The sequence below is a fragment of the Pelmatolapia mariae genome, linkage group LG17 (genome assembly GCF_036321145.2).
Source record: "Pelmatolapia mariae isolate MD_Pm_ZW linkage group LG17, Pm_UMD_F_2, whole genome shotgun sequence".
NCBI lineage: Eukaryota > Metazoa > Chordata > Actinopteri > Cichliformes > Cichlidae > Pelmatolapia > Pelmatolapia mariae.
This window is the reverse complement of record NC_086242.1, coordinates 22,241,634-22,258,610: the sequence shown is the minus strand read 5'-3', so window position 1 is coordinate 22,258,610 and position 16,977 is coordinate 22,241,634. Positions and strand designations below refer to the sequence as shown.

The 16,977-nt window shown below is 39.1% G+C and overlaps 2 protein-coding genes across 2 annotated transcripts; both read left to right on the top strand.

Moving 5' to 3' along the window:
- Positions 1-597: 597 nt before the first annotated feature.
- Positions 598-9,427, top strand: LOC134615945 (H-2 class II histocompatibility antigen, A-Q alpha chain-like). The gene is made up of 5 exons (XM_065469515.1): positions 598-911; positions 8,265-8,431; positions 8,561-8,803; positions 8,927-9,208; positions 9,297-9,427. The coding sequence occupies exons 1-5, from the start codon at positions 598-600 to the stop codon at positions 9,425-9,427; spliced, it is 1,137 nt and encodes a 378-aa protein (XP_065325587.1).
- A 5,372-nt stretch (positions 9,428-14,799) lies between these two features.
- LOC134615944 (class II histocompatibility antigen, M beta 1 chain-like) lies at positions 14,800-15,631 on the top strand. Its single transcript, XM_063460630.2, has 3 exons — positions 14,800-14,953; positions 15,044-15,178; positions 15,511-15,631. The coding sequence occupies exons 1-3, from the start codon at positions 14,830-14,832 to the stop codon at positions 15,558-15,560; spliced, it is 309 nt and encodes a 102-aa protein (XP_063316700.2). The 5' UTR covers positions 14,800-14,829; the 3' UTR covers positions 15,561-15,631.
- The last annotated feature ends 1,346 nt before the right edge of the window (positions 15,632-16,977 follow it).

Here is a 16,977-nt window from a genome sequence, read left to right as displayed (position 1 = left end):
CTCCCCTTCTTTCTGGTTACGTTCTCAGCTATCACCACTGGAACTGGCTTATAATAGGCACTTAAGGCTTTTGTCAGCAATGCATATCCCATAGTGCTCGATACTTTCTGTGACACAAGATTCTTTAGCAGCCTGCATGTATCTGCTCCAATCACAGAGATAAATGTGGATACTTTCTTCTCATCTGAAACATCATTTTCCAACATCCATTGCTCTGACCGCTCCAAATATGACTCAAAATCTTCCTTCGATTCATTATATTTGTCAACACGACCCACATGTGTTGCCATACTAGTTCATCAATGCTACTGCTCAAATCTGCTCCGTTGCAGCCGTGAAGAATACCATATATTCCACACTTTAAGGCGCACTTAAAATCCTTTAGTGTTTGCAAAAATCGACAGTGTGCCTTACGGTGCGTTCACACCGAACGCGATAGACGCGACCAAAAAGCGCCAGACGCCCCTAGCTGCTTGCGTGCACATTCGCACCTCGACGCACGACCAATGCGAATTGGTCACGCTTCAAAATATGCAATTTTCACGCACGTGAAGCGGAAATGTGGGAGGAAGTAGTGCCAGATGGTATGTTTGCAAGATGGCAGCTGTCGATCTAGCGTTTGAAGAGAGAGTCTCCCTTCTCTATTTACTGTGGAGAGCAGAGCAGCGGCGTAAAGGACGTCCTCGCTGTACCTGGATCCATCAGGTCCTCCAGAAGCGTGAGCAGTTTGGTGAGTTTCACCACTTGCTCCAGGAGCTGCATCTGGATGACGGCCGCTTTCAGCGGTACCACCGTCTTTCCCTCGCCCAGTTTGAGGAGCTGCTGTCCCGCGTCAGTCCAAGCATCGCCCGCCTAGACACCAACTACAGGTGCTCAATCCCACCTGCAGAGCACCTGTCCATCTGTCTGCGGTTAGTAAAAGTGTTTAATACGGTAGTCCTTTATTGATACCTGTGCTAATATATGCTAAACTATCCGTTTATACACTGATAACATGGATGTGGTATGCTATCAGTGAATGCCGTTGGTGTTTACTGATAAAAACTGTGGTATGGAGATGCCTGTTTATAATATTTCTAGTGATACTCGAAAGGTCTCATCAAGTCCTGATTTAATTTGATTTATGCTATGTTATCAGTGTGTGCAATGATAGCATGACTGTGGTGTCATATCAATGTATGCTCTCGGTGTTTGCTGATATGATATGCTGTGGTATGAGGACCACTGTTTGTAATCTTTGTAGTGATACTCAGAAGGTCTATCTTATAAAGTCCTTATTTTGTTTTATTTAGACCTGGTTTAATTCTGGCCGTTGCAAGGCCTGGGTTGTGTAGCAGCCAACACTCCTCCAGAGAGGCTGTCCTGGTGAGGGAGAAGCTCATGGCCCACTTCTCAGCAGAGGGAGCAGTGTCTTGGCAGCCAAAAGAATAGCCTATTTGAAGTCCCAGTGACTTCCTCACAACGACTCTTTTAAGAGCCACCCACAAACCTCTAAAGAGTTCCTGCCTTTTTAAAATTTTCTTGCCTCCAAAATAGACTAACCTGTCTTTATTCTCTTAAATAATTGGTCTTCACTAGGGATGGGTATCGTTTAGGTTTTATCCGATACCGGTGCCAAACCGGTACTTTTGAAATGGTGCCGGTGCTTAAACGGTGCTCGAACCGGTGCTTAAACGGTGCTCGAACCGGTGCTTAAAGAATGGAAAACACAAACTTTGTCCAAAAACCTCTCATGTTTAGCTGTTTTTTTGTAAAAAGATAACAATGTTAGCCTTTTCTGCAGCTATAGGGCATATATGGTATCACTCTTGTCTGGAAGCAGTGCTTAAACAATGGAAAAAACACAAACTTTGTCCAAAAACCTCTCATGTTTAGCTGTTTTCCACTTTTTCTTTGGTCATTTTAGCCTTTTTGGCCAGGGTGAAGGGAGTATCTGCCATCAAACAAGAAGACAGCCATATGTAACTACGACGGTGTTTGCTAGTTCACCTTACATGCATTAATTTAATAACGTGGTTAGCCTACTCAACGTGAATTACACACGAACAACATTAAGCTACTCACGCAGAGAAGAACGGCTGCTGCTGCCATCATCATCCGTCATCATTTCTGCTACACTGGCAGGGCTAGGGGCCAGGACTCTCCTCTTCGGGTTCTTGGGGGATGTTGCTAACTCTGGGTCCGATAACAGGCACCACACCCGCACTCGGTGTGAGGGCTTGCAGCAAGCTATCAAATATGGTGCATTTCTCGGCTTTTAAAAAAACGCTATGCGTTGCCAGGTGTTTCATCAGATTCAAGGTGTTACCTACTTTGCACAGTACCACCTTAAAGTAGTGATGTGCGATACCACTGATTTCCTTTCCGATCCGATACCAAGTAAAATTCAGAGTGGTATCTGTTGGGTCTGTGTTTCCACAGGCCCCGCTAGTTTAGAGACTTATTCCTCATGAAGAACACAAGACAAAATAGAACATCTTCAACCGGTCTTCAACTCGCTAACGAGGGAAGCCTTGGCCAGAACCAGGTGGTGGAGCTTAATGCTCATCACCTGTCTCTAGCCCAAATCCTTCAAAGAGCAGCTCTCCTCGCAGCTATTTATTGACATGACAGTTACAATACACATCACAGCACTATTTGAGCACGTTGCCTGCCTGCAGCACTAAAGGACTCCGTGAGAGACGTCTGTCTTTCCCTAGCAGCACCTGTCCATCTCCTCCTCTTCAGTTCGCCTCAACATAAGCTCATAATATTCTGCGATATGATTTACTCTGAGGTGTTTGACAAGGTCAGTGGTGTTGCCACATGTAACGCAAACCGCGGCTTGGCTGTTTGTGGAGGTAAAATACGTCTACACATGACTCCCGTTTACCCTCAGCCATTGTTGTGAGTGCGCACGCCAGGGGCTGCGACACATTTATACAGCCGTGTTTCGCATATGACAATGAAAGGCGTAAGGGGAAGTAGTTCCTTCCAATTTAGACGATCTGAATGATATAATTTCCTTCCACTGCGTTCCTTTTAATGGGAAAAACTACAAATTTACCCCAGAGTACTAAACTATTAATATTTTAATATGAGAATCGATTCTAGAACATAAATTACTGGTATCGGAAGAACTGATATTTCAATATCGATCCGCACACCACTACCTTAAAGCACTTGTTGCAGGCTGCTGAGTTTGCATCTTTTGCTGTGAAGTACAGCCAGACTTTTGACCGCTTCGCCTTGGGCATTTTTAATCTGTAGCTCTACTCTAAAAGAATGTACGTACCTGGGCCCGCCTACTATCCTTGGAAAGGTAAAATGATTGGCTAGAAAGTGTATGACATCTCAAGAAAAAAAAAGCACCGAAATAAAGCACCAAAATGTGTGCTGCTTTTCGGTCTGGTTACTACCGTTTATGTCAGAACTCACCGGATACCGGTACCCATCCCTAGTCTTCACTATGTTCCTATATAGTAGTATATTTTTTCATTAGTATAATATGAAATACCCATATGGAAAAGAAATAGTAAAAATTTATGTGATTTACTCATGAAAGTGGTCACTTTCTCATTACTTTCATATATTGTTTTAGTAAGTATCCAAAACATACAAGTTTCATTTTTTTTTTTTTTAAGGGATCTTATATCTGTTTTCACTCTTGTATGCTTTTCATACAAGTTTCACACAAGACAGATACAAACTTTATAAGATTTATATATATCTTTTCCATATGGGTAAATTCTACATGTGTCAAGTTGTGTGCCAATATTTGTAGTAGAACTGAGACATTAGTCATTACAAAAATTTCTTTGAAATAATATTAAAATTCTCAAACAGAAAAACATTAAACATAAATATATAAAATATAACTATTTATAGAGAGACAGGAATAAAAACGACCCAGCTTAAAGTGGAAGAGAAGGAGCTTTGGCTGGACCTGCCCCTTTGAACTAGGTCAGAGCATCACGTCACCAGGCTCCTGATTGGTTGTCGCGATGTGACTTGACGCTGGAGTTCAGATTTTTCAAACTCGAGCGGTAGACGTGATACGTGTGAATGCACAAAATGCACCACACAAACTGCTGCGCGTATTTTTATTCGCGCTTCAAACGCGTCAGTCGCGCTACTTGCTCACATTCGGTGTGAACGCACCGTTATAATCCGGTGCGCTTTATGTATGAATTCTGGTTGTGCTTACTGACCTCGAAGCGATTTTATGTGGTACATGGCGCTGAAAAATCTGTCAAAAAATGTTTTAGCGCGACTTTGGTAAGCTACGAAGCCGCACCGCTTGATGGATTGTCGGAGCATTATGGCTACCATAGTCAGGAGCCTCATGGAGTAATCTGGGTTCAAAACGCCATCCGTTTCAGGTCCCAAAGTCAAACGAACACTGCAGCATAACTGACTTAAAAACTCTCTAAAATCTTTCAACTTTAATAAAATGATCAGCGTTGCTGCTTTACCAGGTGTAACAATTAAGTTTAACATCCAGGCATCCATGAAAACAGAATTTATTAAATTTAACGGAATTAGAAGTTAGCAGGAAGTTAGCTTGCTAGTTTCCATCTAAACATGATCTGACTGAGAGATTTCTGAAAAAATTAAACGTACAGCTCTGCTATCACTTCCAACAGACCCAAGACAGAAAACTAAACAGTAGTAACATTTGTAGGGTTAATGAAGTTGGACTAGCTGGCATATAATGATGTGCTACGTGATTGCTGGCGACACAGCTATGTTAGCATAGCATAGAGTGCTAACTTTTTTCCACTCGATAAAAGTTAATGTAAGGGTTCGCGATGGTTATGGACAAATGCAATCGCATGGCAAGATGCTGTAAACGGACCAAACTTCAGTCAGGAGAACAACTGAGATAATCCATCCACAATACGAGGTTAGTCATTACAGTTTTTCTCGATTGCTTAAACACTTTTCTTGAAACTATGACTCGTATTCTCAAAACAGTAAACACAAATCCATAACGTCTCACCCAATTTCCCAAACACTGTATTTTCAGGTCAAAATTAAGCTCTACACTCAAAACCATTCACTCTTGCTGAAAAAACAAACTTTGCCCACAGACATCACACACAAGGCCTCAAAAACACACACACTACAACATAGTCTTACACATTGGTGCAATAAATTTAAAACAATATTTCAAAAACTGGCAAGTTATGTTGCTTGTGGTTCTTCCCCTCAAAAACCTTTTCACATCATGAACACAAAAGATCCAATGTACATACAGTGGCACATTTTTATTCATGTACCATACAGTACAACACACATCAAAAACATTATTCCACCTCAGCATCCTGTCTGTGGTCTGGGTCAGGCCCGGGAATCTCATCCACATCACAGGCTATATTGGCCCTGGCCAGGCAGTGGGGGTAAAATCCTCTTGCATGCCTGATCCACCACTGGCATGCATCTACTGATATGTATAGGCAGGCTTCTTCCACGACCCGGAGGAGGTGAACACGGACATAAGGTTCTCTGTCATACACTTTCTACCGCCACGCCGAAAATAACTCCTCTATTGGGTTTAGAAAGGGAGAGTATGCAGGCAGAAAGATGTTAGAAAACCTTGGGTTATTGGTAAACCAGTCATGAACCAGAGCAGTGTGATGGAAGCTGACATTACACCAAACAACAGCATAGTGAGGCTGCTCTGGCTGTGCTGGTTCACTGTAGTCCCGCTGGAACATATGTTGTCTTAGACCATCAAGAAAAGCAAGGAGAAGCATAGTGTTATAGGGTCCTAGAATGGCATGGCGGTGGAGTACCCCTCGTTGGCTGATGGCTGCGCACAGAGTGACATTCCCTCCACGCTGACCAGAGACATTTACAATAGCCCAATGGCCAATTATGTTCCTCCACCTCCTCCTTGGTGTCCTAGACCTCCTTTTCCTCCTCAACCTCTTCCTTTGCATCTCTTTGAATCCATTGTTTCAAACCTGAATGAGTTTCTGATTGATGTGTGATAAATTTTGACTCGTAGTGTTTCCACTTGGTTAATTGTGTGCTAATTGAGCTCAAGCTGTGCTGACTTAAGTTAACATTATTGAATGCAAGTGCTTTCTAAATGGCCACATGGTGTAAGCACTGAAAAATGTAGGGATTTGTGTGTAGAGTTTTGCAGTAACAGTTCACCACATCTGACTCATGTGTTAAAGCAGGGGAATAGTGTTTATAGTTCAGGGAAACGGGTGTGGTTTTTGAAAAATAGCATTATGGTTTTGAAATTTTAGTTCAAAAGATTGGTTATAGTGTTTAAGCAATCGAGAAAAACTGTAATATACTGGAACAACACGGGAATAGAGCAGCTGTATAATAATATACAATTATTAAGTAAAAAGCTGTATAATTATAATCCGGTGCGCCTTTTGTATAAATTCTTTTTCCCCTTACTTGTTTACATGTTTATTGTTATAGGTTGGTCAACCATGAACTAACCCTGTAACAGGCAGTTTGTATTTTTACCACTGGGGGGCAACAATTCACTCTATTACACAAACCTTCCTGGGGAGTTGGCTTTCCCTTTTCAGCTACAATTTATTACAAGAACAAGAAGCAGGCAGATCATTGATTCTGCTTCAGGTGCAAAAGCTCCAAAGCTCTTCTTTAAAGACTATGAATTGCAGCTTATGGAAGATGAGTGACTCAACTTTAGCTATCAACACTTACCATCTGTTGTATCTGCCTCGTTTTGCCTCTGTGTTAAGTCAGCCTGTTTAAATATGTACAGCTGCAAGAACAAGCGGAGCTGAATTCAGCGCAAGTGACCAACTACCTTTAGACTATGGGACAGTTCTGGCTCAAGCTCTTATCAGTTCCCAGTATTGATTAGCTTAATCTGTGTTGGAAATTAAAGTTTTGAGATTCATGCATGGGCTGAGTCTTCCATCAGCAACAGCCAGAATCTGCAACATTATACTGTCAAATGTGAGTGCTCGTCCTAAGATGTTTAGTGACTTGAATGAAAAATCATACATAATTTTAAACAAGATGGATCTTGGCATGTGTTTATATTCTTCTGTTCTTCGTATTAATAGTGAATAATTGCAGTTAAGTCTTGAGATATTTTTTTCATGAATAAGAGAGCATAAAGGCCTCCGGATATGCTGCCTTTATTAGAACTCAAACTCTGTCTAAGAGGATAAACTGGTTTTTGTAAAAGCAAAGCTAGCATTATGTAAAAGCGGAAATGATACGTTTGGAGAATGTTCAGCAGTACCAAGAATTAAACCAGGTGAAAACCCACTGGTTTTCTCCCAAGTACACCTGTTCTTATTGGAATGTTATTTCCTTCTGCCAAGTAAAAGCAGCTCAGTGGAGAAGCAATGTGGAGCTGCTTATTTTATTTTTTATTTTTCAATGTTTATATTTCTACTATACTTCCATTTATTTCAACCTACAAAACCATTTGACAAAAGCCAGAGCTGCCACACACACACACACACACACACACACACACACACACACACACACACACACACACACACACACACACATTCTGAATTTACCTCTTCAGAATAAGGAAACAGCAGATTATTTATCTTCTCCATAACACAAATACATAGCTATGCTGGTTTGGCAGGATCTGAAAAGAGACTGAAAAAAACAGGAAGATACTGAACCCCAGCACAAAGCTTTGTGTATTTAACAAGTGACCAAACAACAAATTGCAGTCTACAGCTAATTACTGAACATTATGATAACCATATGTGTTTTTTTTCAAGAGCTAAAAAAGTTACATACAGTCAGGTTTGTAATGTCCAGTATTTGGACAGTGAGAGTTTTTAAAATTCATTGTAAAAACAATAGTTGTAAAGATCACTGTGGGTTTTCAAATCAAACACTTGGGATGTGGTTGAAGTGCTGGCTGAAAAGATGAAAGCTGTGTTTTGTTGTATTAACTAATTATTGTGGAAACTAGGAATCACAGTGACTTAGTGGTCATTAAAATCTGTGCACAATCTGAAAACTGATGATGATTTACCCCACATAGGTTCCAGCAATACTGGCCCTGTATTTACATGGTATCTGACCGATACCAGAATTTGCAGTCTGCACAGCAGTAGAGCCAGATAATATATTCTTTCTTCAAATAATTGTATCTCTAGTGGTGAGTTCAGCCTTCAAATAATAATAGTAACCACAGTGAATGGGTTTATTTGGATTTGATTTTTTGCTCAATAAATTGTATTTATCTTAGTTTACATTGTTCAGCAAGTTCTACTTGACTCTTCCCCTCCTCCTGTTCTGCCCAGCAACATTTATATGATTTGTTTAACAACGAGGAAGTTGTCCTGCATCACCGTCAACTTTGATACTAAAGACGAGAGAGACACAAGGCAGAACACTGAGAAGTACAGACTGAACATGTTCCTTAAAATGATAATTATTTTGTCTACAGCAGCCTGCGTTGAGGCTGAACGTAAGTATCACTATTTCCCATTACTGGGTCATCTATAAACTTTCATCTTGTAAGATTTTTTTTTTTATTTGTTTGTAATTTAGAGTATTTTAAAACTGTGTTTTTAACTGCATTGTCACTTGATCCTAGGAAGTCATATACTTTGTTACTCCTATGGATGCTTTGACTCCAGTGATACTCAAATCTGTACAGCATTCGATGGCGATGAAGTAGGCTATGCAGACTTTAAAAAAGATCAGCTGATTTGGGAGAGCAGAGTCCCTGTAAGTTATCGTTTTCCGGACGCCTACGAATTTGCAGTACGTTTCCGGAGTATGTGCAAAAATGACATCTCCAGATGGAAGCCAGACAAGTCCATAATAAAGAAAAAAGGTCAGTGAAAGTCAAACTGTTATATTTCACTGGTTATACTGTGACTTCTTAGCCCAGGTTGGTTTTCTTTTCCAGAAAGCCAGAAAGTTGAATTTAAGCAAATCATGTGTTCATTTAATTTAGAACCACCAGAATTCATCGTCTACCCCAGAGATGAAGTGATAACAGGGGAAGATAATACCCTCATCTGCTTCATCAACCACTTCTTTCCTCCTTCGATCAACATTAAGTGGACCAAGAATGATGTAGAAGTAACAGTGGAAGACCCTTTCATCAAAACTTTGTCCAATCCTGATGGGACCGCTTATGTTTTGTCCTACCTCAACTTTGTGCCAGAGAAAGGAGACATCTACAGTTGCACTGTGGAACATGAAGCGCTGGACGAGCCTCAGACCAGGTTTTGGGGTGAGAACAAAGAAGCTTCAGATATTTTAGCACATATAATACGATTTAATGTTTAGAATTCATCATTTCTTTCTGCTGTCCTCTGCAGAGGTTGAAACAGATGAGATCAGCAAAGGTCCAGCTGTCTTCTGTGGACTTGGCCTGTGTCTTGGATTGCTTGGAGTTTTCACAGGAACCTACTTTTTTTTTAAAGCAGGGCACTCTGGTCCCCCTGGTTGAGATGTATACTACATATTTTATAGAGCTCAGATTGCATAATCCTTAGTTTGTTTCCAGCAGGCATAACTTTCATCTGTGGTTACTGACAAACCTGAACTGTCTCTTATTTTCATCCCTTGTGTTAGTTTGGCTGATATGTCACTGTAGTAAAACTTTAGTTTTCTCTTTATTCATATTGTGCAGTAAAGCTAAACAGTGATATCAGCACGTTTCACTTTCCACACAGACATTTTCAGATGTGATTCACTGCTGCACATGTTTGGTGTTTAGAGTTAGGGTAGAGCTTGAAGTCTGTGTTACTGGTATTCTTGTTTTTAGCACTTAAATACGCCTTATGATCCATAACTCTAAAATCATATTATGTGCATTATGTCTACTTAAAGAAATACATATGTGTTTTTTTTCTTTTCTGAAAAACTAGACCAGAAAAAGAATGTATCCATAAATATATTGAACACATTATTTCTTATAGAGCCTGAGAAGTCTACATAATTGTGGATCAAGATACTGCACAGGCATTATGACTTACTACATATTATTAATAAAGTAAAACTGACAACTCATCAAGTAAAAATTTATCCTAGTTACTCAGGAAACTCACTGATAATGAAAATAGAAACTAAAACTCAGATGCCTTTATCATCATTAGTGTATCTCTAATGCTACAAAATCTTCTTGTTAGCACTTTGTGAAAGTAATCAGAGTTAAATTGTTAGTAAGACATTAGTAATCAGCTACATGAATCATTTAGGTGTCTCATTTTCAGGACAGAATTTGAGTTTTCATTATAGAGTTCACTTAAAAAAATGTCAGTGATGTTTTTCACAAGAGATGTAAGAAAGGTGAAAGCATATCTTATCAATGTTTTCTGTAGGCTGATTTCTGTAATCTAATTTAATCTCCTAACATTCATCTAGTCGACTGCTTCTAGAGTTAGGTTCATATCTCTTTATATCACATTTTGACCTATCTGGCAAATCAAAATGATAGTAAAACAAGAACTATGAGGCTAAAATCCAAAGCAGTGTCAGATTTAATATTGCGGGACCCAGTAGAATAGTAGGTGAAAACAGTAGAGGATGTAATAAGTGAAAGTTTCTTTATTAAACAAAGGATAATTAATTTAACACAGATTGTGAGCTTTGACTCGGTCAACAAGAGCAAAACACAAATGAACCTAGACTTAAGGGGCAAGTCCTACATGAACATCTTAACTCAGGGGAGAGACACAGGCCATGGCAGCGGAGATAACAGCGTGGCAGATCTGTGGGAGAGGAGAGGGCAGTTAGGGCAAGAAATCTGAGAGGGAATGTGTGAAGCAGTGTTCAAAAAGTGGCTGCAACAATGCTTTACTTGGAGTCCAGACTAGCTGGGACAGTGGAGAGGTAATGGATAAGGGCAAAACTGCCTAAGGGTGGGCAGGCAGGTGAGCGAGCGAAGAAAAGAGGGCAGCTGCGGTGGTGAATAGGGGTGTAATGATTAAGGGTGGGTCTAAAAGTCAATTTCCCCGATATTGATTCATTAAATCCTGAATCAATTTTTAAGTATAATTGCATTTTGCCAGAAATGCTAGAATCTTAGGTTAAAGCTCACAAAACAATTTCAACAACTGCCAAACAGCTAAAACAGCAAATGAGAGCAGGTAGACGGATTCCACAAAAAGATGTAAACAAAAAGTGCAGATCCCCCCGTTGAACTGAGGGCACGGGCACGGACACGGCGTCAGATGCTGAAAGCCAACATATCTCACGTATTCTGAAGCTGCAGGTTTTGTCACTCTCCAACCAAAATTCAACCAGCAGCAAATACAATCAAAACTATGCTTCATGTTTGATAAACATCGCCATGAATTCCCTCTTACTTTGGTTGTTTTGCTTCCACCACAATAAAATCACACTTCCTGCACAGCTCTCTCTCTCTCAGCGCACTCAGAGACCACTTTATCATCAAAAATCTCTCATTTCTGCATTATCATTTGCTTATTGTGCACCAGTCTGCAGTTGTGTACAGCACTGTCGGCCACTGTTTGTTTTGTTTTTTTTTATTGATGATCTCCGACAGGAAAACCTAATTTCTGCTGTTCACTCCAATCCGAGGCAGCGGGCGTCTGATTCGAGGTGAATGATGGCATGAAAAACGAAATCCCAAGTGGGAAGGTACTGTAAAAAAGGGGAAAAATCAATTAGCATAAAAATTTTTCTTTTTCTTTAAAGTTTTCTGAGCTGGCCTGGTTACCGTGCTGACAAGCTGATAATTTGGCAGAGACTAGATGCCCGCACTGGAACTTTTGAATGACTGTTGATTAGGGCAGGGCAATATTGCCAAAAATATTTATCATGATATATATTTGAAAATTTTCGCTAACGATATAACTGCCGATATAACTGACGCGAGACAAAATACTTTACAACTCCACAACTTTATTAGTGCAAAAAAAACCCCCATCAATTTATTTTCATTTAAACAAGCAGCTGTTTTTTTATGTGCATTAAAGCTATGTAAATATTTAACAATGCAAATGTATATTCCTTGCTGACAGTTTAACCAAAAGGCACTTCCAGTAGAAATGGGCTGACATATCCTGAGCATAACTGTGTATAAAATCCACAAAAGTTAAAAAGAGGTGCTTTGCAACATTAAACTGCAGTGTGCCAAATAAAAAGGGCAAATATGTATTTTTCAGACCATAAAGAGCATGGGATTATAAGGCACATTAAGCGAAACAAAACAGTCAGATAAGTCTAACTTTACTCAACTCATCCTTCTTGCTTCCTCCACTTCTGTACCATTGATTCATTAATGTTGAATTCTCTCGCAGCTGCTCTATTCTCATGTTCTACTGCGTGACTGATAGCCTTGAGTTTGAAATCCGCTTCATACGCATGTCTCTTAACAAGTGCCATTTTAGGCTCCTTATACACACACACAATATCGCCCTGCTCTACACACAATACGGTAATATCATGTTGAAGCACAGTACTTATTACTCCGCGAGGCTCCTGACTACATTAGCCATAATGCTCCGACAATCCATCAAGCTGTGCAGTTTCATAGCTTACCAAGGTCATACCTTGGTCATTTTTTGACAGATTTTTGAGCACTGTGTACCACATAAAATCGCTTTGAGGTCAGTAAGCACAACCAGAATTCATACATAAGGCGCACCGGATTATAAGGCGCACTGTTGATTTTTCAGAAAGTTATAGGATTTGCCTTATAGTCTGGAAGATACGGTAATAACGACGGCCCGCTAGCATGTTCTACAAAAAAATGTGCTTTGGTGGCTATCTGACGGACGAAAACCAAACCAGTTCTACATGACTGAAGTTGCAGCATTTTTACAAACCAATTCTGGTTCATCTGTTTCATTCAACGATCCGCTTTTTCCGCCATGTGCGTATGAAAACAAATGCACTGTGCATGTGCGTTTTACCCATATTCTATCACGATATTTCATTTTCTTATCCTAACATTATTCTGGTATTACTGTGAATGTTATGATATGGCCCAGCCCTGCTGTTGATTAAGTTAGATGGCTTTTAGGTGATCAGAGGTGGGGCGACAACTTCCACCGTGACCCCGTCAATGCGGAGGGTAACAGCTGTTCCTCAAAAACACTCCACTGACTCATGAACCCAGATCTCCTATGACAGACACAGATTTGAAATGAAGGAAACTTTTTTAGCATGTCACCAAAATGCCAGAAACTGGGTGCATGTGAAGAGGTTAAGAAAACTTCTGCAGCATTTGTAAAAGCAGCTAGTTTAATCTGAAAAATCAAAAGAATGGAAGACAGAAAACATTCAGTAGTAACATAAGGAAACAAGATGCCAACCCATCACAAACTCACCTACTCTTCAATGGAATGTTGTTTCCTTCTGCCAAATGACTTTCTTGGCTATGAGCATGACTGCTAACTTTTGAATTCAAGTATATTCTTTTTTATTTATATACCACCAAATCACACAACAGTTGCCTCAAGGCACTTTACATGGTAAAGTAAAGACCCTACAATAATACGAAGACATAACAATCTCAGTCTGCTGTCTAATTAGTTAGACAATGCTGAGAGCTTTAAAGTAGTTTGACCCCCCAAAATGCTCCAAAATACAAACTTTATCTTGTGGCTTTTAATTTTTCCAGTGTGATTTTTCTATATAGTGTCATTTATGATTTATTCATATTTATCTACAGTTATAAACATTCATCTTTACAGTCTGAACAAAAATCCTCCCACATCTCTCTACTGTTTTTGATTGCCAAACATTTTGATTATCGACAGTCACTTCATCTAGTATTAGTGCACAAACAAGAAGTAGCTAAACAAAAGAGCAAAGCCAGAATCATTATCAGTTATTGTCATAAATGTAATGGATAGAGGGAGTTTCCACTAAATGTTTTGCTGTTATATCAGCCTATCTGCTTTCACTTCCTCGTTTCGGTGAACATATAAATGCTGCAGATCTTCTTCCTGTATCATCTTACAACACACGTGAAATATGTACACTCATAATTTTATCCTGTTCGTGGCTTTCTCTCTTTTCAGTCCAGGTGAGCTGCAAAAAGTCTTCTGTTTGAACAAATCAGTGAAATATTAAATTCTAATTATTATGTTTAACATCAGTACATTTCTTTCCTTTTATTTCAGTTCTCACAGATGAAGACTTTTACCAAGTGAGAGCATACTGTACATTCAAAGGGCCAAACTTTGAAGAAACCGAGTACATATTAACTAGTTTTTTTAATAAGAACTTAATGATGGAGTACAACAGCACAAGAGGCAACTGGACGGGATTCACAGCGTATTCAATTGAACTAGCAAAATGGTGGAACGGTGATCCCCTTGATGCACTAACAAGAAAGCTTGAAAGGAAACTGATGTGTACAGACACGTTAGATGTCATCCAATCCGTAGGTAAGAGATTTGTTTCTTAATAATGTTTTAAATCAAATGTTAAATGGAGTTTTGATGCTTTGAACTTTTTACATCAAATATTTTTATGATAATTTTTGATGACATAAGATTATTATATTTGTTTTACTGTAAATAACAATAGTGCTTTATGAGTTTTGTTCAGTTGCATGACATTACAGTTGATTTCCAAGTATGCCATAATTGACAACATACTCAGCTACTTTACATTACGTAGATTTGAGGAATACATCTGTGAACAGAGGAGGTGCATTAATGTATTTTTCTTAATCAGAAGCATGAAACTTATTTTTTCACAGATAATCTGACAACTATACCCACAGTCAAACTAAAATCCTTGAAAAGGCCTAATGGCGAGCACGCATCTACGCTTGTGTGCAGTGCCTACAACTTTTATCCAAAACAAATCAGAATGATGTGGATGAGGAACGGCCAGGAGGTGACCACAGACGTCAGTAACTCTGACGTGATGCCTAATGGTGACTGGTACTACCAGACTCATTCCTACCTGGAGTACACCCCAACTTCCGGAGAAAAAATTGCCTGCATGGTCGAACACCTTGGTCTCTCCGAGCCGATGTTTGTGGTCTGGGGTAAGTTTGCTGCTGTGATGCCAGTTAAAGTTAGAGAGATAAAACTGAAGCTGCATAATTACGAGTTTCACTTTTATCTCACTGTTTCAGATCCCTCCCTCCCAGTGGCACAACGAACTCAGATAGCTGTTGGACTGTGTGGACTCGTGATTGGATTTGTTATTGCGATATCTGGATTCATTTACTATAATAAGAAGTCTGCTGCATACATCACTGTGTGTCAAAGTAAGAAGTTTGTTGGAAGTGTGCATATTCTAACATATTCTGATCTAAGACTGAAAGCCTCGGTGTGCCCAGCACTCAGTAACTTTCATGACTTTGTCTCTTTAACCTTTCAAGAGAATCCTAAAAAAAACCTATTCCTATTCTTACTACAGCATATATCATTATTAAGTAGATCTGTTGCCTCATCATCATCATCATTTTTTTCTATGCTGCTATTGCTGTGTTCACAAATTTGGCCTTTTCTGTGGTTGCAACAACATTAAGTTTTGCTTACATAGTAAATCTGACCAATAGAGTTGTTAAAATGATAAATATGTTCTTCTTTTTAACAGGACAAGTGTTCATTCCTGTGGAATCCCTTCCTGAAGCTGGAGCAACTTAACAGCCTGAGCAAACACTATTAATACGGGCACGCTCCATCCAAGGTGCCCCAAATATCACAGCTCTCTGAATAACGATGTCTGTTGTGGGCGATTGGGGCTTTGCATTTTTTACCTACGGGACAGAGAACACATTTGTAATGTAGTTAATACTCTTATACAGTATAGTAATATATTTTTATAGAAAAATGATTACACTGTATCTACTGGCATTAACCCTCATTAAGCAGTAAACCTTGTGAGTTAACCAGTGGTGAAAGTGGAAAAGTAAAAAAAACCCTAGAACAATAGGATGGTTGAAAAGCTACCCACAGTGTGCACACCCACATGGTACCTTCCTAGCAATTAAGTAAGAGAATGATTATCTCAAACTATATAGAACCAACTAACATTTTGTTTATTAATCTGAATACCCTGAAGTTTTATGATTTCGTTGAATATAAAATGGCACAGATAATGTATAAAGCACAAAATAACTTGCTTTGCCGCAGCACTCAGAAGCTGTTTAAAGTCAGAGAGAGTCAATATGACTTAAGGAGAACAGGTTTCTTTAAAAAAACAAGATAAGGACAAACATAAAGCAGAGATGTGTTTCTGTTAGAGGAGTTAACTTGTGGAATAGTTATGACAGTGATTTAAAAAGGTGTAGTTCATTTTCCTTGTTTAAAAACATGTTTAAAAATAGAGTATTAGAAAAATATATAAATCAAGAATGAAAAGAGCAATAATAATAATACTGAAACTCTTGGTTGTTTTGCTTTGATGTAGTTACTTATCTAAGGTGGAAATTTTTTTTTGTTTTGTTTTTTGTTTGTTTTTTTGTTTTGTTGCTTTGCTTTGTTTTTTTCTTTGCTTCGAGCCCTGTGTACAGGAGCCGCATGCTAAAAGAGCTTTTGTTAAAAGGGTTGGCGTAATAAGCATATGCTTCAGCCAATACCTTTTGATTAGCCTTGTCTTGTGCTTTCTTGCTTTGTGGTAATCTTTATTCTGTATTCACTGAGATATTTGAATGCTAATCAAAAAAAATCTCACCATCGAGGCATCAAACAAAGATCTACCACAGGTCCGACCGGTGGGGATACTTACCGCTATACCAACAAGGAAGGGTAATATATGAGAAGATGCAGTACCCAGAAGGTAATACAAAGAAGCAACATTCAGCGTATGGAGGTGTAAACAGCTGAAAACAGAGTTGAATCCGACCTGATAATAAATCCACAACGTCCACGGATCACTCTATAGATAGACAGAGAGATACTTTATTGATCCCACAAGAGAAATTATGGTGTTACAGCAGGAGGATCAAAAGAATAAAGAATTAAAATTTTATATAAATACAACAATGATTAAAACAAAAAATCCCCAAAGAAAATAAAAATCAGGTTAAGTTAAAGGAAACGTAAAAGCACGACTGAGAGC

Bases quoted from the DNA above. Each gene is read 5' to 3' on its own strand.
- LOC134615944 (XM_063460630.2), top strand. From the start codon at position 14,830: ATGCCTAATGGTGACTGGTACTACCAGACTCATTCCTACCTGGAGTAC. The intron at 14,954-15,043 runs GTAAGTTTGCTG...TCACTGTTTCAG, and splicing joins GCCGATGTTTGTGGTCTGGG to ATCCCTCCCTCCCAGTGGCA. The intron at 15,179-15,510 runs GTAAGAAGTTTG...TCTTTTTAACAG, and splicing joins ATACATCACTGTGTGTCAAA to GACAAGTGTTCATTCCTGTG.
- LOC134615945 (XM_065469515.1), top strand. From the start codon at position 598: ATGGCAGCTGTCGATCTAGCGTTTGAAGAGAGAGTCTCCCTTCTCTAT. The intron at 8,804-8,926 runs GTCAGTGAAAGT...CATTTAATTTAG, and splicing joins GTCCATAATAAAGAAAAAAG to AACCACCAGAATTCATCGTC. The intron at 9,209-9,296 runs GTGAGAACAAAG...TGTCCTCTGCAG, and splicing joins GCCTCAGACCAGGTTTTGGG to AGGTTGAAACAGATGAGATC.